General features: G+C 40.3%; 1 protein-coding gene across 1 annotated transcript in view; it reads right to left on the bottom strand.

Moving 5' to 3' along the window:
* Window positions 1-4,928: 4,928 nt before the first annotated feature.
* Window positions 4,929-23,048, bottom strand: part of LOC308499048 (uncharacterized protein) — a gene marked incomplete at its 5' end in the record, with an annotated part of 92,260 nt that continues 74,140 nt past the window's right edge. Inside the window, one exon of the mRNA XM_081051831.1 lies at window positions 4,929-11,899. Within this exon, the coding sequence (XP_080907957.1) occupies window positions 8,589-11,899 (3,311 nt within the window). The 3' untranslated portion in view covers window positions 4,929-8,588. The remainder of the gene's footprint in view (window positions 11,900-23,048) is intronic.

The raw sequence follows: 23,048 nt of genomic DNA, 5'->3' as shown, positions 1-23,048 counted from the left end.
GTATGTACCGAAGTATGTACCAAAATTAACTCAAAGTGGATCAAAGACCTAAATATAAGGCCTGAAACAATAAAGTGCGTAGTAAAAAAACATAGGTACTAATCTTACGGACCTTGGATTCAAAGAGGATTTTATGAATTTGTCCTCAAAGGCAAGGGAAGTAAAAACTAAAATAAATGAATGGGACTATATTAAACTAGCTTCTGCACAGCAAAGGAAACCACTGACAAAACTAATAGGTAACCAACCAAATGGGAGAAGATATTTGCAAACAATGCCTCCAATAAGGGGCTATATCCAAAAATATGAGGAACTCATACAACTCAACAAAAAGACCAAATAAATAAATAAATAAATAAAAAGACAAAACAATCCAATTTAAAAAAATGGGCAGAGGGCCTGACTAGACATTTCCCCAGAGGACAAACAGATGGCCAAGAGACATGAAAAGATGCTCAATATCACTAATCAACAGAGAAATGCAAATAAAAACCACAATGAGGTATCACCTCACCAGTTAGAATGGCTGTCATTAACAAGACAAATAACAAGTGTTGGAGAGGCTGTGGAGAAAAAGGAAACCTCATACACTGTTGGTGGGAATGCAGATTGGTGCAGCCACTACGAAGGCAGTGTGGAAGTTCCTCAAAACATTAAGAAGAGAATTACAATATGACCCAACAATCCGTTTCCTGGGTATATACTCAAAAAATCTGACAACATTTATCCATAAAGATATATGTGCTCTGATGTTCACTGCACCTTTATTTACAGAAGCCAACACACGGAAACAACAAAAGTGTCCTTCAATAGATGACTGGAGAAAAAAGTGGTATATGTACACAATGTAATACTATTCTGCCATAAGATGACATAGTGCCATTTGCAACAACATGCATAGATCTTGAGATTATTATGCTAAGCGATACAAGTCAGACAGAAAAAGTCAAGAACCATATGATTTCACTGGTATTTGGGATATGAAACTGAAGGCAACCAAGGAACAAGACAAATAAATAAAAACTCACAGACTCAGACAATAGTTTAGCACTTTCCAGAGGGTGAAGGGGGAGGGGCTGGTAGATGAGGGTAAACAGAATCAAATACATGGTGATACAAAGAGATCTGACTTGGGGTAGTGTCCCGACCTGCAGGATCGACAACGGAAGACCTGGGGGAGAAATAGGGGCTCGGGGGGACAGGGGTACGCGAGAAATGGAGACAAGACAGGAATCTGATCAAGTCTCTCTTTATTGAAGGTAACAGCTTGTATATATAGATTTAGGCACATCAAAGAAACACCCGGTCTCCCAATATGGGGACCGACCAATCAGAGGGTGCTTCGTCATGGCGGGCTGTTTGAGAAATTGAAAGTTAAACTTAAACAATAGAATCGAAACTTAAGCTTGGCCCAGGGGCAACCAGGTGCAAACAAGTCCGGGCATGTCTGGGCGGGTCCGGGCAGGCCGGCCCCGGACAGGTCCTCCTTTTTTATTTTGTTTTGAGGAATAGAGAGATGGCCCCTCGGGGACTGCGTCTGTCTTAGGTTGACAGGATGTGGGGTGAGCAGTGATTCAACCATGACTCTTAGCATTTATGTGACCCTGTCACCAGACATCACCGTGAACCCGACTCCTGGTCATACCCGTCGTTGACTGTCCAGTCCATCTCACAGGGGAAGGGGGTCTTATCATATATCGTCTAATGACAAATATGAGCCACCCTTGTTTCTTATTTCCAAACGGTGGTAATGGACCTGTATGGGTTTGGCCTGGATGGCTTCAATCTGTTGTTTAATGAAGGCTATAAGTTTGTTAAATATGAAAGGCCCAAGCGAGACAATCAGCAATAGGGATAGTAACGGGCCCAAAAAGGGGAGGAGATATGGCAATAGTCCATTCAATCCCGTCCATAGTGGATTGGCAGCCAATTCTTTTCTTCTTCGCTCTAGGTCATCTTGCAGCTGTCTGATCTTGTCTCTGACAATCCCGGATTTATTCACGTAGAAACAGCATTTCTCCTGTAATGCTAAACAGATGCCTCCCTGTTCGGCAGTTAATAGATCTAAACCCCTTGTATTTTGTAAGGTTACTTCTGCTAAGGAATCTACCTGGCCTTGAAGGTCCTGAACGGTACTAGATAAGGTCTGGATCTCTGAGATAAGTTGTCTAGATATTTTGGTGTACTGGGTTAAGGAGACCCCCAGGCCAGCAGTCCCAGAGGCTACAGCTGTACTAACTCCCAGGCCTACAAGCAAGGGGATAATTTGCACAGCCCGTTTGGATCTCCCAAACATGTGATCTATGGCTGGAATCGGGACTGGCTCTTCCCCAGGGATGATGTCTATGTCAGGTAGAAGGGAGGCTAATACACATAATCCTGTCCAGTTGCGAGGTAGCTGCGAATAAGCTCTATTATTTCCACAGACAAAAACTGAACCATTAGGAGCACACAAGGACATAGATATATTGATTGTTTTTATGCAGTTAGTGAAAGCTACGAACCCTACATCAAGCGTAAAGGAATCATTAGAGGAGGGGGAACTAAAGCAAGTGGAGTCATGGAACTGGACCGGTTGGACTAAAAGAGGGGCAGTGAGTGGGCAACTGCCGTTTATGGAATAGTTTCCAGGGAGGCTGGGTATGGCAAGGGGAACAGGGTACCCCATCTGCATGCAAAGCCAGCACTCTTCTGCAAGGGCCGAATTAGAGGTGTTAAGCAGATTGTAAATTGTAGTCACACAGCAACCTAGCAGTCTGTCCCCTCCAATCTTTCCTTAGGGAAAGGTGACCCTGTGGGATTGTCCCTCATTGGGGTTGAGTTTATGCTACCCTAAGTCTCCATGTTTGGTCCTTGTAAGCAGGCTCTGCAGTCAATTTTTCAGAGGTTAAAGGACATTGATGAACCCAAACAGGTTCATCCGACTTCCATGTGATAGGATCAGCACATTTTTGGGGTGCAGGCATGTCAATGGCTGAAATTAAAAATTTCCAAGGCCCTTTTTATCTATCTGTCCTAGGGCCGGAATAGGCTGACGGATCCCATTTTCTTTTTTACCCAGCCCCTTACCAGGGCTAAACCCCTGTGCTAGCATTTGTGCAGTAACAACTTCATTGGGGCTACACATCATAACTTTCATTTGGGAAAGCAAGTCTCTACCCCAAAGATTGACGGGCAGTTGAGGAATGATGAAGGGCTTTATGAGGCCTGAATTGCCTTCTCTATCCTTCCAAACAAGATATTTGGAGCTTTGTCGAGGATTACTACTTTGTCCAATTCCTCTCAAATTAGTTAATGTCTCTGAGGTGGGCCAATGGGAAGGCCAATCCTCTGATCTAATAATAGTTACATCAGCCCCTGTGTCTATTAGACCAGTGAAGGGTTTATCATCTAGCCATAATATCAAAGAGGGCTTTTGACTTGTAATTGGTTGTATCCAATAGACATCAGATGAGCCAAAACTACCTGTTTCTCTTTTGGGCCGTTGGCTTTTGTGGGCAGTCTTGACCAAAGGCAACAAGACTAGCTGGGCAATTCTTTCCCCACGTGGGATAGAGAGAATATTACTGTCAGCTTTAGCCATGATCTTAATTTCCCCAGTATAATCATTATCAATAACTCCTCGGTAAATTTGGAGGCCTCTCATGGTAACACTGCTCCTTCCTAGAATTAATCCAAATGTTTCAGGCGGTAAGGGGCCATATACGCCTGTATTTAAGGCTTGTGTTCCCATTTCGGGGGTTAATACTGTGTGGGAGGTGGAACAGAGGTCCAGTCCTGCGCTCCCTGGGGTTGCTCTACTAAGTCCTGAAAAGGATTGTTGGGTGTTGCTGGAACAAAGCTGACTGCCCCATAAGCTTGTTTCGGGGCCTGAGGCTGGCCCCTCCTCCCGTTTCCCGACTGCTGTGGCAAAGGCTGACATTGGGCGTCGGTCTTGGATTTACAATCTCGAGCCCAATGTTTTCCCCACTTGCATCGGGGGCAGAGGCCAGGGAGCTTAGTGGGGGCTGTATCAGGGGAAGATTCATTGCTTGATGGGCATTCTTTAGAATAATGACCCAGTTTTCCACACTTGTAACAGCCTCTTTTAGTTTCTGTCTTATTTTTTATGTACTCTGTGACCGATTGGCCGCTAAATGCAGCTGCCATGGCAAGCCCTTGTTGGTAAGAAGGATCAATCTCAGAGCAAATACGAACAAACTCAGTTACATCAGTTGTTCTCTTTTTGAAAGGCCTGATAGCGGCTTGGCAAGCCGGGTTAGCATTTTCAAAAGCCAGCTCTCGGACCAAGTCCATGGCAGCAGCGGTGGTGCCGAGGGACCGCTCTGCCGCAGTCTGTAATCTATCAACAAAATCAGAGAAGGCCTCATTGGATCCCTGTCTAATCTTAACAAGAGAAACTCCAGCGTTCTCCTTGGAGGGGAGTTTTCTCCAGGCCCTCGTGGCTGCAGATGAGATTTGTGCAAAAAGCCCTGGGTCAGCCTGAAGCTGGGCATTCATGGTGGCATAAATTCCAGTACCAGTGAGCATTTCAAAAGTCCAGGGGGTGCCTTCCTGAGGAAACCAAGGGCATGTCTCCTTAACAAAGTCAAAAAACTTAAAAAGATCCTGATTCTTAACCTTTACTCCTCACGTCCTGAGTGCATCTTTTAACTGCTTAACATAGACCTCATGATGACTTAATTCCTGTCCCATTTCGGACTCTTACCTTCTGTCTCGGCGCGGCAGGCTCCCGCGGCGGCAGAATGGTTTACTTTCGATTCGCTGGCCTTGATGAGGCGTCCTCTCCCTCTAGGGATTTTCTCGTACCCAGGCCCCACGTTGGGCGCCACGTTGTCCCGACCTGCAGGATCGACAACGGAAGACCTGGGGGAGAAATAGGGGCTCGGGGGGACAGGGGTACGCGAGAAATGGAGACAAGACAGGAATCTGATCAAGTCTCTCTTTATTGAAGGTAACAGCTTGTATATATAGATTTAGGCACATCAAAGAAACACCCGGTCTCCCAATATGGGGACCGACCAATCAGAGAGTGCTTCGTCATGGCGGGCTGTTTGAGAAATTGAAAGTTAAACTTAAACAATAGAATCGAAACTTAAGCTTGGCCCAGGGGCAACCAGGTGCAAACAAGTCCGGGCATGTCTGGGCGGGTCCGGGCAGGCCGGCCCCGGACAGGGTAGTGAACACACAATGTGATATATAGATGATGTATTACAGAAATGTACACTTGAAACCTATGAAACTTTACTAACCCAATAAACTTGAATTAAAAAAACAAAACCGGGCCAGCGCAGTAGCTCAGGTGGTTGGAGCGCACTGCTCCTAACAGAGGTCACCGGTTTGATTCTCACGTGTCAGTGAGCTGTCCCTTCTACAGCTAAGATTGTGAACAATGACTCTCCCTGGATCTGGGCTTCCATGAGCAGCCGGAGGTCATCGGCGTGAGCTTCCGCAGGTTGCTGTGTGCTGCTCTGTACTGCTGTGGGCTACTGTGTGCTGCCAAGAGTAGTCGGTGGCCAGTGTGAGTGGCCGGGGGAAGCCTTATGTTGCCATGAGTGGCTGGCAGCCATCGTGAGCAGCTGGCAAGAGCTGCCGTTAAGCATTCGACCCACGACTGGAGACCGACTGCCTCAGCCGAGGGGAATGAAAGGCTCATAATACCATCATGGGCCAAGGAGCTGTGTCCTACACTAGACTGAGAAACAATGGCTTGAACTGGAGTGGGGGATGCGGGGAGATGGAAGAAGGGGAAAAAACAACAAACAAAAAAACATGAATGACAGAAGTAAACAAAAAAAAATGTGGACTGTGAACTGGATGCACTTAAAGTGACTTTTTTGTTTTGATGTTTCTGACAAATCTTTACACTCTTCCCAGTGAACATCAGGTAAAAGATCAGACCCTCTCAAGCTGGAGAAAAGATGTGTTGTCACTCTGCTTTTGTAGTGCTTGCCTTCATGTATTAAAACTGTATCTCAATTTAAAAAGTAGGATTAAAAAAAGGTTATTTTTAAATGCTGGGTGTTCTAGTTTTTAACCTATTTATATTGTTTCCAACATTAAAATCAGAATCAGATAAAAAGGGTTCTGAGCTTATTTTGTGTTCAACTGGATACAACAATGATTTATAAAAGAAATCTTTACCAAGTTCCAAGCATGGTGCTTGCTATACATGCTTTCAAGTTGAGGGTCACTAACTTGAAACCAGGTGACCATGTTTAGCATTGTCAGTGATCATTCATGTTGACAGCATGTATCACTGATAGGATGAGAAATGTTTTTTGTTTGTTTTTACCTATGTGGTCTTCCTACTATAGAAACTGTAATTCCAATGCAATCATTTAAAAATAAAACCAAACACCAAAATGACAGATATTCTACAAAATACTTGACAAGTACTCATGAACTGTCAAGGTATTGAAAAACATGGAAGACATGAGCAAATGTCACAGACCAGTGGAAGTTAAGGAGATATGACAATTAAGTGTAATATGGAATAGTGGATGAAATCTTGGAATACTAAAACACTAGAGAAAAACTACAACCCCCCCCCAAATGTGTTTAGTTAATAATATATCAATGTTAGTTAAGACAAATGTACTAATGTAATGAAAAACATTAACAAGGGGAACTGTGTGACGAATTAATTGCAATTACTGCTGTAACTTCTTTAAATCTGCATCTATTCCAAACAAAAACAAAACTTAAAAAAAAATGTATTCCAGTTTAGATCATTTCCTTTAGTTTCCTATAAATTAAGAATTTTCTAAAAACTCAAGCATATACAGATACCTTTTGACTTTCAATTCCCTTTTAGTTGTGCAATAAGCTTATGAGTACAAAGATGTCAAGAAACTGAGGAGAGGCAAAAATGTTCTCTTAGCTGCTGGAACTCTCCAGTTGGAAGGCGTGTTGGCCCAGTCCCTGCTGCACCAGCCCTGGAGATTTCATGATACAGCCTTCATGCAGCTCTGGGCTCTTATTCCTGGCTCTTTTCTTTGGCAGGGAAGTCACTAAGTTAATTGCTGATAAGTCAGTGTCGAAGAAATAATTGTACTCCACTTAGCACTAAAATTATACCAACATTTTCCTTCACACAATGTCAACACAAGATGGGGAATAGAAAACTTACTCAAGGAATCAACTGATTTGAGTATTTTCAACATGCTCTATCTATCAGATCATACTTGCAGAAAGCAAATACAAAGACCAAAAGAGCATGTAAGAATCACCATCCACTACAAAAATGAATGCATGCACACACGCTCACACACACACACAAAGAATCCTTGACAAATCTCATAAATCGACAAGGATCCAGAAATTCGGGGCCAGAACAATATTCAGAAATAGCAGGCTGTCCAAAGTCAAACAGCATCAAGCTGACAGAAGCCAACAGAAGCAGCATATGGACTGTCACTCAGAAAAGGAAAGAGAACAGGTCCAGAGCAGTTTCAGCTAATGCCTCATACTACAAGCAGTAATGAAAGCGCCGTTACATACTCATACAGATGTACCACATAGCTCAGTCACAAACATTTATTGGTGTTCTCCACAGAGTTGACGTTATTTTTCCATCTTTAAAACTTCACATTCCACAGTGTTTGTGTATAGGTGAATATTCTCTTCTATATTGTCTATAAATTTAATATTACATATAAATCACAAGTTTCGGTACATCAGTTCTCGGTGAAGAATTTATCAAGTTTGAAACTGACGCATTTACTCAGGAAAAAACCTGATGAAATTTCAGTACACGTTCACAAATTATCACAGTATAAGATCTCATTTCACATTTAATGAAATTCGATTGATGGTAAAGGCTTTAATGTTTTTCCCTCAGGTATCTGATTTTTAATGAAGTCGTCCGATTATTCAGGACATTTGACAGAAGTCCTCTTCTTCATGTGTAGTCTCTGATGTACAATGATAAGTTGAATTCTGAAAGGTCTTCCGAGATTTTATGATATTTATAGCACTTCATCCCACTCTAACAGAGTTGCCTAAACTATATGCATATGACCAACAGACACAAATCTGTAACAGCTCTACACAGTACAAACTTAATTCTTGCTTAAACAAACAAACAAAAAACTGGTGAAGATCTGTTAGTGCGCAATTCTCTTTCACCCAATTATTCAGGTTCTTGTTTCCTTAACCTTGGGCGCTATGCTCAATACACAGGACCCAAGTTTGCCATGGAAATTTCTCCACTCCAGGATAACACAGACAGCAGAAATATAAAGTGATATTTTAAGGACAGTCTTAAATCAATAGCATCATATTCCATGAACAGACCCACCTGGACTGGAAAATTTACACAAGCTATGTACCTAGCACAAAAAGAAATAGCTAAAGGAAAAAAAATTGCTAGTCCATGTGTCATGAGCTTCTTCACAGTGTCATGATTTCCTTTGGGACATTCGACATTCTCTGCTGTGCATTCTGTTGTGATGTACTCTAAGAGCTGTCTTAGCGACAAGTTTTCCCACATTCATTCAATCATATGGTTTCTCCCATGTGTGAATTCTCTGGTGTACGCTGAGGGTTGAATTATCAGCAAAAGTTTTCCTACATTCATGACATCCTTAAGATTTCTGTCGTCTGTGTATTCTCTGATGTTGTCTGAGGCCTGAATCTCGGATAAAAGTTTTCCCACATTCATTACATTCATAGGGTTTCTCCCCTGTGTGAATCCTCTGATGTACACATAGTTGTGTCCTTCGGGAGAAAGTTTTCCCACATTCTTTACATTCATAGGGTTTCTCACCTGTGTGAATTCTCTGATGTTCACACAGGTATGTCCTTTGGGAGAAACTTTTCCCACATTCATTGCATTCATAGGGTTTCTCCCCTGTGTGAATTCTCTGATGTGCACGCAGGTATGTTCTTCGGGAGAAACTTTTCCCACATTCACTACATTCATAGGGTTTCTCCCCTGTGTGCATTTTCTGATGTAGTTTAAGGACTGAATGGTAGGCAAAAGTTTTCCCACATTCACTACATTCATAGGGTTTCTCCCCTGTGTGAATTCTCTGATGTACACACAGGATTCTCCTTTGGGAGAAAGATTTCCCACATTCATTACATTTGTAGGGTTTCTCCGTGTGAATTCTCTGGTGTACCCTGAGGTTTGAATAGTCAGCACAACTTTTCCCACATTCCTGACATTTGTAAAGTTTGTCCCCTGTGTGAATTCTCTGATGTATAAACAGCTGTGTCCTTCGGAAGAAAGTATCCCCACATTCATTACATGAATAGGGTTTCTCCCCTGTGTGAATTCTCTGATGCAATCTTAGACTTGAACTATGGGCAAAAGTTTTCCCACATTCATTACATTCATAGGGTTTTTGCCCTGTGTGAATTCTCTGATGCACACACAGCTGTGTCCTTTGGCAGAAAGTTTTTCCACATTCTTTACATTCATAGGGTTTCTCACCTGTGTGAATTTTCTGATGTGCACACAGGTTTCTCCTTTGGGAGAAAGATTTCCCACATTCATTACATTGATAAGGTTTCTCACCCGTGTGAATTCTCCGATGTTCACTCAGGTATGTTCTTCGGGAGAAACTTTTCCCACATTCACTACATTCATAGCGTTTCTCCCCTGTGTGAATTCTCTGATGTTCACACAGGTTTCTCCTTTGGGAGAAAGATTTCCCACATTCATTACATTCATAGGGTTTCTCCTCTGTGTGAATTCTCTGGTGTATCCTGAGGGTTGAATAGTCAGCAAAACTTTTCCCACATTTATGACATCTGTAAGGTTTCTCCCTTGTGTGAATTCTCTGATGTACACACAGGTTTCTCCTTTGGGAGAAAGATTTCCCACATTCATTACATTTGTAGGGTTTTTCCCCTGTGTGAATTCTCTGATGTACACACAGGTTTGCCCTTTGGGTAAAAGTTTTCCCACATTCATTACATGAATAGGGTTTCTCCCCTGTGTGAATTCTCTGGTGTATCCTGAGGGTTGCAGGATCAGCAAAAGTTTTCCTACATTCATTACATTTATAGGGTTTCACCCCTGTGTGAATTATCTGATGTACATATAGCTGTGTCCTTCGGGAAAAGGTATTCCCACATTCATTACATTCATAGGGTTTCTCCCCTGTGTGTATTCTCTGATGTACATACAGGCCTGCCCTTTGGGAGAAAGATTTCCCACACTCATTACATTCATAGGGTTTCTCCCCTGTGTGTATTCTCTGATGTACATACAGGCTTTCCCTTCGGGAGAAAGTTTTCCCACATTCACTACATTCATAGGGTTTCTCCCCTGTGTGAATTCTCTGATGTAGACTAAGGCCTGAATGGTAGGCAAAAGTCTTATCACATTCTTTACATTCATAGGGTTTCTCCCCTGTATGAATTCTCTGATGTGCATACAGGCTTGTCCTTTGGGAGAAAGTTTTCCCACATTCATTACATTCATGGGTTTTATCCCCAGTGTGAATCCTCTGATGTTTTCTAAGGACTGAATTTTGGGCAAAAGTTTTCCCACATTCAGTACGTTCATTAGGTTCCTCTCCGGTGTGAATTCTCTGATGCTCTTTCAGCTGTTTAATCTTGGAGAATGACCTCCCACATTTTTTACTTTCATAGCGTTTCACCTCAGTGAGTGTTCTCTGGTGTACTAAAAGGACAGGTTTCTTGACAGATTTCCCAAATGCATTGTTATCATAAGGTTTTTTTCCAGTGTGAACTGTGAGATGTTCACTGAGGTTTGACGCCTGACAGGAAGTTTTCGTACATTCATTACATTCACAGTGATTGACTGCCATATGAGTAGTAGGACACTGAATAGTGTTTGAACAAAAGCATTTCCTCCTTTCCTGACATTCATGTATTTTCTCCCCTGAGTGGGTCCTTTGATGCTGAATGATGTGTGCTTTCTTATAAAATGATTTGTTGCATTCATTATTTTCAAATGACTTCTCTCCTGTGTCACTCTCCTGATGTACACTGAGAAGTGATTTTTCACATGAGCATTCCTCATATTTACAACAATGGTAGAATTTCTCTGCTGTTTGATTTCTCTGATGTATTGGAAAGTCAAATTTCTGGCAGAAGGTATTTGTACGTCCATTAAAAACACAGAACTTCTCTCCCGTTTGTATCTTCTGATGGACTGAGCTCTGGCTCATATTTTCTTCACATTTACTCCATTCAAAATCATCCTGTCTTATGACTGTTTTCTGAGGTTGAGTGCAGAGTAAATTCTCATTGAAGTTACTTCCAGTTTCATTACATTCATAGTTTATCATAGCCCTGCAATCTTTATTGAATTCCACAATGGTATTTTTGTCACAGGATCTCTCACATTCATTAATATCAAAGCATTTGTCTCTTGTGCCAGCTCTCATTTGGTTAAATAAAGTTGATTTATCACCGTTTTTCCTAAATTCATCATACTGACAGGACTCCTCTCCTGTTAGACAACTCTGCGCTGTAACACAGACAACAGTCTCATCATGTAAAACTTTTCCAAGTTCATTACATTCAAAAGGCTGCTCCAGACTTTGAAATTTCTGCTGATGTTCCTTATGACTGACTATGTTCACATTTTTATTATATTTGTCAGATTGCTCTCCAGTATGAGTTGTCTCATGTTTAATATCAAGCTGCAACTTTTCACATACATTCATGTAATCAGTCTTCTTTCTTGAACAGTTTCTACCATTAACAATTAATTCAGAAACCTGTGGCAAATTCATTCTTCGTGAGTCACATTTGCATGGCATTTTTCCTAAAAATTCTGGAATTATATCCAGATTAATTGGTTTTTCTATAACCTTCTGACCTTCTCTATTCAATGTTTTGTTGAGTATTACTTGCCACAGAGGTTTTTCTTGTTCTTCCTGGTTCCCCGCAATGTGGACATCAACTTTGTAATGTCCTAAAATGACAAAAATGGAAAACATCGTATAAATCTTACATTTCTTACCCAGAGGAGCTTATAGTCATATGTTTTATCATGTATTCTATGGTTTCTGGTCATGCTTCTAAAATTAATAATTCATGCACACAGAGAGAAAAACAGGTATAGTCAGCATCTCTCTCTCTCTCCCTCTCTCTCTCTCCCCCTTCATCCATGTTGCTTAAAACAAACAAACACACAAACGTAGGTGTTAGTTCCACTCCTGGCCAAGATGGAGCTGCCCATTCTACCCAGGTCCTTCTCCTTTCAATTGGAAATCCCTGGAAAAAATTAACAAACAAATAAAGATGCTACAAAATGGAAACATGGTGGACTCTTGGACTTAAGAAATGACATAGAAGAGAATTCCAAGATTTTCTTGCTACTTCTCATATATCTTATATGGGGTACTCAAGTGCTGGAGAAGCCTCTAATCCAAGCCAAGAAGAGGCAGACACAAAAGAACTCCACGAAAATACTGTATCTTCTAGCCAAAGATATCAGAAAAAGGTGATCTAACAGAACAGAAATACTTTTTCACAATGCTCATCACACTCAAACCCCTTCCCCCACAACCATCCAAAAAAAATACAAAGAAAAAAAAAAAAGAAAAGAAACTCTTCCCTGTGGTTCTACTACAAATATAAAGAATTTCTATACACTTGCAAAATTTTCCTTGGGCCAAACCAGGACCTCATAGGAAAGATTATAAAGAATCCTGAGAAATTTCCATTTATAAGATATTCTAGGAGTTGGTCACAGCAGCTACTGACAAAATTCCACCTGGAAACATATTCCTAAGTACTCTATGAAATCTGCATGGGACAACCAAATTTGTTCATTTACGGCACTCGTAGACAACTCATAGGAGAACAAAAGAAGGAAACAAGCCCAGAAAAAAAGAAAATAGGCAGGAAGACACGGTAGGCCCCATACTACAGTTAGAAGAGATGAAGCAGCACTTGTGAAAACCATACCCTCAAAAGCCAAAGACACAATATAGTAAAAATGAGCTGAATTTAAATTATATTAAAATGTACATACATTGTTCATCAGGAGAGACCACATTCTGGGCTGTTAAGCAAAATTTTTACAATTATAAACAAGAAAAATCATATAGTGTAACCTCAAGCCATAGAGAAAAATCAGCAACACCAAGTTATGTGGAAAAATGCAAGATAATTCTATATTTATACAATTCCACTTAAACCATGAGTCAAAGGGGAAATCTCACAGAAGAACCTTAAGATATTTTGAGGGGCATTACCTCAAAGAAATGGTTGCATGAGGAGTGCTTCTTGAAATCTCCCCTGGAAGATACAACAAATTGAACACCAATAATTCAACAAAAGATTCCCGGCGCAGCACACAGGCACAGCTGAGAGATCCACAAATCAAATCAGCTGAACGAGGGCAAATGTGTGAGCAGGGGAGAAGGGAAGGAGGATTATTGTAGCCCTGCAGTACAAGCTAAAGTCAGGCAGTGTGATACCTCCAGCACTGTTCTTTTTTCTTAAGATTGCTTTGGCTATTCGGGGTCTTTTGTGGTTCCAAACAAATCTGATGATTTTTTGTTCTATTTCTTTAAAAAATGCCATTGGGATTTTGATGGGGATTGCATTAAATCTGTATATTGCTTTGGGTAATATGGCCATTTTAACTATGTTGATTCTTCCAAGCCATGAGCACGGAATGTCCTTCCATTTCTTTGTGTCATCTTCAATTTCTTTCAAAAATGTCTTATAGTTTTCAGCATATAAATCCTTCATATCCTTGGTTAAATTTATTCCTAGGTATTTTATTCTTTTTGCTGCAATTGCAAAGGGAATTGGTTTTTGTATTTCTTTTTCTGAGATTTCATTGTTAGTATATAGGAATGCAATGGACTTTTGTACGTTGATTTTGTAGCCAGCAACTTTACTGTATTCATTGATTGTTTCTAACAGCTTTTTGGTGGAGTCTTTAGGGTTTTCTATATATAGCATCATATCATCTGCAAAGAGTGATATTTTAACTTCTTCATTCCCAATTTGAATGCCTTTTATTTCTTTCTCTTGCCTGATGGCTCTGGCAAGGACTTCCAACACTATGTTGAAAAGCAGAGGTGATAGGGGACAGCGCTGTGGTGTTCCTCAACGTAGAGCAAAGGGCTTCAGTTTTTCACCATTAATTGTGAGATTAGCTGAGGGCTTGTCATAGATGGCCTTTATTATGTTGAGGTATTTTCCTTCTATACCTATTTTATTAAGTGTTTTAATCATAAATGGATGTTGTATTTTGTGAAATGCTTTTTCTGCATCAATTGATATAATCATATGATTTTTGTCCTTTATTTTGTTTATGTGATGTATCACATTGATGGATTTGCGGATGTTGAACCATCCTTGTGCCCCGGGGATGAACCCCACTTGGTCATGATGAATAATCTTTTTAATGCATTGTTGTATTCGATTTGCTAGAATTTTGTTTAGGATTTTTGCATCAGTATTCATCAGAGATATAGGTCTGTAGTTTTCTTTTTTTGTGTTGTCCTTACCAGGATTTGGTATCAGGGTAATGTTGGCCTCATAAAATGAGTTAGGGAGTACTGACTCTTCTTCAATTTTTTGGAAGAGTTTGAGCAGGATTGGTATTAGATCCTGTTTGAAGGTTTGGTAGAATTCACTAGTGAAGCCATCTGGTCCTGGACTTTTGCTTTTGGGAAGGTTTTGGATGACTGATTCAATGTCTTTACTGGTGATCGGTCTGTTTAGGTTTTCCAGTTCTTCATGGTTCAGCCTTGGAAGGCTATATGTTTCTAAGAACTTGTCCATTTCTTCTAGGTTATTAAATTTGGTGTCATATAGTCCTTCATAGTATTCTTGGATGATCCTTTGTATTTCTGTGGTGTCCGTGATAACTTCCTCTTTCTCATTTCTGATTTTGTTAATTAGTGTCTTCTCTCTTTTTATCTTAGTGAGTCTAGCCAAGGGTTTGTCGATTTTATTAATTTTTTCAAAGAACCAGCTCTTTGTCACATTAATTTTTTCTATTGTTTTTTTGTTCTCTATTTCATTTAGCTCTGCTCTGATTTTTGTTATTTCCTTTCTTCTGCTGACTTTGGGTTTCACTTGTTCTTCTTTTTCTAGTTCTTTGAGGTGTAACATGAGGTTGTTTATTTGGGATTTTTCTTGTTTCTTGAGATAGGCCTGTAATGATATAAATTTCCCTCTTAAAACTGCTTTCGCCGCATCCCAAAAATTTTGGTAGGATGTATTTTCATTGTCATTTGTTTCTATATATATTTTGATCTCTCCTCTAATGTCTTCTTTGACCCAGTCGTTCTTTAAAAGTATGTTGTTTAATCTCCAGGTTTTTGTGTTTCTTTTTGCTTTCTTTTCGCAGTTGATATCCAATTTCAAAGCCTTGTGATCAGAGAATATGCTTGGTATGATTTCAATCTTCTTAAATTTGCTGAGGCTGCTTTTATGTCCCAATATATGGTCTATCCTTGAGAATGTTCCATGTACACTCGAAAAGAATGTATAGCCTGATGTTTTAGGATGAAGTGCTCTATATATGTCAATGATGTCCATTTCATTTAATGTGTCATTTAGGGCTGCAATTTCGCTATTTATTTTCTGTTTGGATGAGCTATCCATAGCTGTCAATGATGTATTTAAGTCCCCTAGTATAATTGTGTTTTGGTCAATTTCTCCCTTTAGTTCTGTTAGTAGTTGCTTGGTGTATTTTGGTGCTCCCTGATTGGGGGCATAAATATTGATGACTGTTATGTCTTCTTGTTGTATAGTCCCCTTTACCATTATGAAATGTCCATCTTTGTCTCTTGTTATCTTTTTCACCCTGAAGTCTGTTTCATCTGATATCATTATGGCTACACCTGATTTTCTCTGGGTACCATTTGCTTGGAGTGCCAATTTTCACCCTTTCACTTTGAGTCTATGCTTGTCCTTGTAGCTGAGATGTGTCTCTTGGAGACAGCATATGGTTGGGTTTAGTTTTTTGATCCAATCTGCTACTCTGTGCCTTTTTATTGGTGAGTTCAGTCCATTTACATTTAGGGTGATTATTGATTCGTGAGGATTTCCTGTCATTCTATCTTTAGGTTTCTGGTAAGGCTGTGTCTCCATTGTTTCTTTGCCTTTTTGTTGGTGTCTATTATTTCTGTGTGGTGGTATTCTATGATGTTTTCCTCTGTTTCTTCTTTTATTACAGTATATATTTCAGTTCTGGATTTTTTTTGAGTGGTTACCCTTAAGATTATGTAAAAGAAAGTTTGATATTTAGAGTATTCCATTTTCTTCAGCACGCTTACTTTCTCCATTCCCATATTCTGGTTCAGGCCTTTACGCTAGCCCTTTTTATGTTTAAGTTGCCACAAATTGTCCCTGTTGATGGTGGTCTAATAGCCTCCTTTAGTATTTCTTGTAGTTCAAGTCTTGTATTAGAAAAATCCCTCAGCTTCTGTATGTCTGGGAAGGTCTTTATTCCTCCTTCATATCTAAAGGATATCTTCGCTGGATATATTATTCTTGGCTCATGATTTCTCTCTTTCAATAGTTTGAATATTTGGTTCCACTCCTTCCTGGCTTGTAGAGTTTCTGCTGAAAAATCGGATGATAATCTAATGGGGTTTCCTTTGTAGGTTACCGTCTTCTTTTCCCTGGCTGCCTTGAGGATTCTTTCTTTGGTGTTAAGTTTAGACAGCTTCAATACAATGTGCCTTAGAGAAGGTCTGTTGGGATTGAGGTAATTAGGTGTTCTATTTGCTTCTTGGATTCGAGGATCCAGTTCTGTCCACAAATTTGGGAAGTTCTCATTGACAATTTCTTTGAGTATATTCTCTGTTCCCTTCTCTCTTTCTTCTCCTTCTGGTATGCCCATTATTCTCATATTGCTCTTTCTGATGGAGTCAGAAAGTTCTTGTAGAGTTCTTTCGTTTAAGTCTCAAGTCTCTTTCTTCTTCCATCTGTGTAATTTCCAGGTTTCTATCTTCGATGTCACTGATTCTTTCTTCCATCTGGTCAACTCTACGACCTAAGCTGGTTATTTCATTCTTAATTTCTTCTATTGAGTTCTTAATCTCCAGAAATTCCATTTGGTTCTTTTTTAAAATTTCAATCTCTTTCGTAAAATGCTCATGTTGTTCTTTGATTGCGTTTCTGAGTTCATTAAATTGCCTTTCTGTGTTTTCTTGCATCTCTTTGAGGTTTTTCAGAACTGCAATCTTGAATTCGCTATCATTTAAGTCACATATTTCCATATCTCTAAGTTCCTTTTCTGGAGACTTTTCACTTTCTTTTTGAGCTGTCTTGCTGCCTTGGTTATTCATGGCAATTACTGATTTATTATTTCTCTTCCTAGACATCTACAGTAGTGGCTTTTTCAACAGGTTGATAGGAAGAGGCCTCTCTGACACAGTAGTGGTATATTTTCTCTGCATTTTTCCAGCTTCTCACACAATGGGGGGATTCCCTGGGAGACAGGCCTCTCCTCTGTTAACAGTTCACCTGGGTCATAGGGCGTCAAGTCCCTGTGGGAGTGCGGAGAGCTTTTGAAGTTCCAAAGCTCTTTCTGCACCCGATTCAGAGCCCGTATGTTTCAGCAGTTCTGTTTGCTGCTGCAGGGATCCCCCGAGATAGGTGGGGCCAGGGGCGGGGTGAGTTGTGAGAGGTGGCCCAGAGCAATGGCGGCGACCACCACCACAGCCGGTCCTGCTTCCACAGCTCCCTCCCCTTTGCCGTAACTAGTTGGGCTGCGAATCTGTTTCTGCAGTCCACAGTTCTCAGAACAGCAAAGATCCTGTCCTTGTGATCTGACACTGCTAGTTTAAGGTTTCTAGCACCGGTCAGGTGGGGGTGGGGCGAGCTCTGGGAGGGTAGGGAGGGGCGGCTAGTCTCACTGCCTAAGGCTTCCGTTCTCCGCTCGGCAGTGAGGGCTTAACCACAGTTTTCAGCCTTCTTCCCTCAGTCTTTTCTCCGAGGTCTGCCGTGAACGTTGGGTTCAGCTGTGCTATATGCTGCCACCTCAGCCCTGTGGGCCGTAAGCGGAGCCCTAGCAGTCCGAGTCCTTCCCTCTCCCGCAGCTGCGGTAGTTCCGGGATGCAGCGAGCTCGGAGCACTGAGCTAGGTCTTTGTCCTGCGCCCGAGGGGCTCCATCCCGCACTTCTCCCTTCCCTCCTCCCCCGCTCGCGCGATTCACCCACCTGGAGGTGAATTCAGTAGTGGACCTCTTCGTCTTGCCTGTCTGCTGTGCAGGGAGTGTTTTGTGCAGTTATTGATGTCCAATTAGTTGTAAATTCCAAAAGAGCTTTACAGAGGCTCACCTCACGCCGCCATTTTGATCTGGAACCTAATATGACCATTTTAACTATGATTCTTCCAATCCATGAGGACGTAGTGTCTTTCCATTTCTTTGTGTCTTCTTCAATTTCTTTCAAAAATGTCTTACAATTTTCAGGATATAGGTCCTTCACATCCTTGGTTAAGTGTATTCCTAGGTATTTTATTCTTTTTGCTGCAATTGCAAAAGGAATTGTTTTTTGTATTTCTTTTTCTGAGATTTCATTGTTTGTGTACAGGAATGCATTGGACTTTTGTACGTTGATTTTGTAGCCAACAACTTTATTGTATTCGTTGATTGTTTCTAATAGCTTTTTGGTGGAGTCTTTAGGGTTTTCTATAGAAAGCATCATGCCATCTGCAAAGAGTGATAATTAAACTTCTTCATTCCAAATTTGGATGCCTTTTATTTCTTTCTCTTGCCTGATGGCTCTGGCAAGGATTTCCAAAACTATGTTGAAAAGCGGAGGTGATAGGACACAGCCCTGTTGTGTTCCTGAATGTAGACAAAAGGGCTTTAGTTTTTCACCGTTAATTATGAGATTAGCTGAGTGCTTGTCATATATGGCCTTTATTAGGTTAAGGTATTTTACTTCTATACCTATTTGATTAAGTATTTTAATCATAAATGGATGTTGTATCTTATCAAATGCTTTTTCTGCATCAATTGATATAATCATATGATTTTTGTCCTTTATTTTAATTATGTGACGTATCACATTGATGGATTTGCCGATGATGAACAATCCTTGTGCCTCGGGGATGAACCCCACTTGGTCGTCATGAATAATCTTTTTAATGGATTATTGTATTCGACTTGCTAGAATTTTGTTTAGGATTTTAGCATCTGTATTCATCAGAGATACTAGTCTGCAGTTTTGTTTTTTTGTGTTGTCCTTACCAGGTTTTGGTATCAGGGTAATGTTGGCCTCATAAAATGAGTTAGGGAGTACTGTCACTTCTTCAAATTTTTGGAAGAATTTGAGCATGACTGGTATTATATGCTCAGCATATGGTTGGATTTAGTGTTTTGATCCAATCTGCTACTCTGTGCCTTTATTGGTGAGTTCAGTCCATTTACATTTAGGGTGATTATTGATACGTGAGGATTTCCTGTCATTCTATCTTTAGTTTTATGGTAAGGCTGTGTCTCCATTGTTTCTTAGCCTTTTTCTTGTTGCCTATTACTTCTGTGTGGTGGTATTCTATATTTCCCTGTGTTTCTTCTTTTATTACAGTATGTATTTCAGTTCTGGATATTTTTGAGTGGTTACCCTTAAGTTTATGGAAAAGAAAGTTGATAATTAGAGTATTCCATTTTCTTCAGCACACTTACTTTCTCCATTACCATATTCCGATTCAGGCCTTTACTCTCCCCCTTTTTATGTTGCCACAAATTGTCCCTGTTGATGGTGTTCGAATAGCCTCCTCTAGTATTTCTTGTAGTGCAGGCCGTGTATTAGAAAATTCCCTCAGCTTCTGTATGTGTGGAAAGGTCTTTATTCCTCCTTCATATCTAAAGGATATCATTGCTGGATATATTATTCTTGCCTCATAATTTCTCTCTTTCAATAGTTGGAATATTTGGTTCCACTCCCTTCTGGCTTCCAGAGTTTCTGCTGAAAAATCTGATGATAATTTAATGGGCTTTCCTTTGTAGGTTACCGTCTTCTTTTCCCTGGTTGTCTTTAGGATTCTTTCTTTGTCGTTGATTTCAGACAGCTTCAATACAATGTGCTTTGGAGGAGGCCTGATGGGATTGAGGTAATTAGGTGTTCTATTTGCTTCTTGGATTTGAGGATCCAGTTCTGTCCACAAGTTTGGTAAGTTCTCATCCACAATTTGTTTGAATATATTCTCTGTTCCCTTCTCTCTTTCTTCTCCTTCTGTTATGCCCATTATTCTTATATTGCTCTTTCTGATAGAGTCAGAAAGTTCTTGTAGAGTTCTTTCATTTCTTTTACGTCTCAAGTCTCTTTCTTCTTCCATCTGTGTCATTTCCAGGTTTCTATCTTCGATGTCACTCATTCTTTCCTCCATCTGGTCAAGTCTACTACCTAAGCTGGTTATTTCATTCTTAATTTCTTCTATTGAGTTCTTAATCTCCAGAAATTCCATTTGGTTTTTTTTTTTGAAATTTCAATCTGTTTTGTAAAACGTTCATGTTGTTCTTTGATTGCGTTTCTGAGTTCATTAAATTGCCTTTCTGTGTTTGCTTGCATCGCGTTGAGTGTTTTCAGAACTGCAATCTTGAATTCTCTGTCATTTAATTCACATATTTCCATCTTTAAGTTCCTTTTCTGGAGACTTTACAATTCGTTTCTGAGCCGTCTTGTTGCCTTGGTTATTCATGGCAATTAATAATTTATTATTTCTCTGCCTAGACATCTACAGGAGTGGCTTCTGCAACACGTTGATAGGAAGAGGTCTTTCTTTTGTTTTCCAGTACTTGTTGGTAGAATGTTTTATTTTCTCTCCGACTGCAGCCTTTTTTTTCCTCTTTCACACAGTAGTGCTATGTTTTCTCTGCACTATTCCAGCTTCTCACACAATTAGGGGATTCCCTGGGAAATGGGCTTCTCCTCTGTTAACAGTTCGCCTGGGTCATAGGGCGCCACGTCCTTGTGGGGATGTGGAGAGCTTTTGAAATTCCAAAGCTCTTTCTGCACCAGATTCAGCGCCCGTATGTTTCAGCAGTTCTGTTTACTCCTGCAGGGATTCGCCCAGATAGGTGGGGCCAGGGTAGGGGTGAGTTGTGAGACGTGGCCCAGAGGAAGGGTGGCGACCACCACCACAGCCGGTCCTGCTTCCACAGCTCCCTCCCTTTGCCGGATAGTTGGGCTGTGAATCTGTGTCTGTGGTCCTCAGTTCTCAGAACAGCAAATATTCTATTCTTTTGATCTGACACTGCTACCGTTCCGCTTCTAGCACCTGGCAGGCAGGGACGGGGGGAGTTCTGGGCGGGTAGGTTGGGGTTGGCTAGTCTCAGTGCCTAAGGCTTCCATTCTCTGCTTGGCAGTGAGGGCTTAAACCACCGGTTTCAGCCTGCTTCCCTCAGTCTTTTCTCCGAGGTCTCTGCCGTGAGCGTTGGGTTCAGCTGTGTTATATGCTTCCCCCTCAGCCCTGTGGGCCATAAGCGGAGCCCTAGCAGTCTGAGGTCTTCCGTCTCTGGCAGCTGCGGTAGTTCCGGGATGCAGCGAGTTCGGAGCTTGGTCTGCGTTCTGCTCCTGTGCAGGTCCTTCTCCGCACTTCTCCTTTCCCTCCTCTCCCGGTCACGTGATTCACCCACCTTTAGGTGAATTCAGTAGTGGGCCTCTTCGTCTTGCCTGTCTGCTGTGCAGGGAGTTCTTTGTGGAATTATTGTTGCTCGATTAGTAGTAAATTCCAGGGGAGCTTTACAGAGGCTCACCTCACGCCACCATTTTGATCAGATTTTCTTTTTAATGATAAAAAGCAACGCAGAAATAAATGAGAAAACGTATGATCGATATCAGAAATAAAAGCAAGAAGGGATATAACTGCTGACACAACTGACATTAAAGAGATAATAAGAATATTAAGAGAAACTCTTTTGTCCATAAATTTGACAATTTACATGAAATGGACACATTTCCTAAAAACAAAAACCTCCCAAAATATCTCAGGCAGAAAGAAACAACCGAAAGAGATCTATTAAACAAATTGAATATGTGGTCAAAATTATGTAGTTCCAAAAGCAGCTCCAGGGCTACATGGTGTCAAGTAGTGAATTCTACCTAATATTTAAAGAAGAAATAATGCCACTTTTACCTTATTTCGTTGAGAACATTGAAGATGTGGGAATGTTTCCTAAATCATTGTATAAGCCCTATATTACCCTCATAGCAAAACCAAATAAACCCAATTCAAGAAAAAAAGGATAAAGAAAAAAAACAACCCTGTATACCAATACAATATCGTTCATGATATAAACATAAAAATACTGAAAAACAGTATACTAAAGAACACAATATATAAAAATAAATAAATCAGAATCAAGTGGGATTCAGCCCAAGAATGCAAATTGTTGTAATATTCAAAAGTTTATCCATGTAATCCATCATATGAATAACTGAAAGAATTAAAACCATACAATTATATACATTAAGACAACAAAATATAGCACTAAATTCAAAATCCATTCATTGACCTAATAAAAGGAATCTACAAAAAGCCTATTGCTAACATCATACTTAAGAGTGAGACTGAATGCCTCAACCCTAAGACTGGGAAAAAAAGACAACGATGTTTATTTTCCACACTTCTAGTTAAGACGGAAATGGAAGTTCTACCAATGCAACATGAGAAGAACAAAAATGAAAGTTACAGAGTAAGTCTACAAAGAAAAATCACAAAAAGATCTTTAAAAAAAGCTCCTTAAACTGATAAGTGTTTTCAGCAAAGGCAAAATAGAAAGCCAACACTATACAAATATGATCAACCACAATCTGAAATTGAATGAATATCATAATTTACCATAACATACAACATGTGCGCACGTGAATACACACACACACACACACACAAACACACACACATACACACACGGTATCTCGATACTGAAAACTACTGATGAAAAGAAATCAAGGAAATCCTAAATAAATGGAGAGGTATATGTTATTTATGGACTGGAAGGCCATATATTATTAAAATGTCAATTCTCTTTAATTTGATCTATAGATTCAATGCAATCCCAGCTGAAAGGCCAGCATGCTTTTTTGTAAATATCAAGAAGCTACAGAAGAAATATACAGAAGAAAGTTGGTGGA

The sequence above is a fragment of the Rhinolophus hipposideros genome (genome assembly GCF_964194185.1).
Source record: "Rhinolophus hipposideros genome assembly, chromosome: 6".
In the NCBI taxonomy this organism is placed as follows: Eukaryota; Metazoa; Chordata; class Mammalia; order Chiroptera; family Rhinolophidae; genus Rhinolophus; species Rhinolophus hipposideros.
The sequence above is the reverse complement of the archived record's forward strand: the minus strand, read 5'-3'. Positions and strand labels throughout refer to the sequence as shown.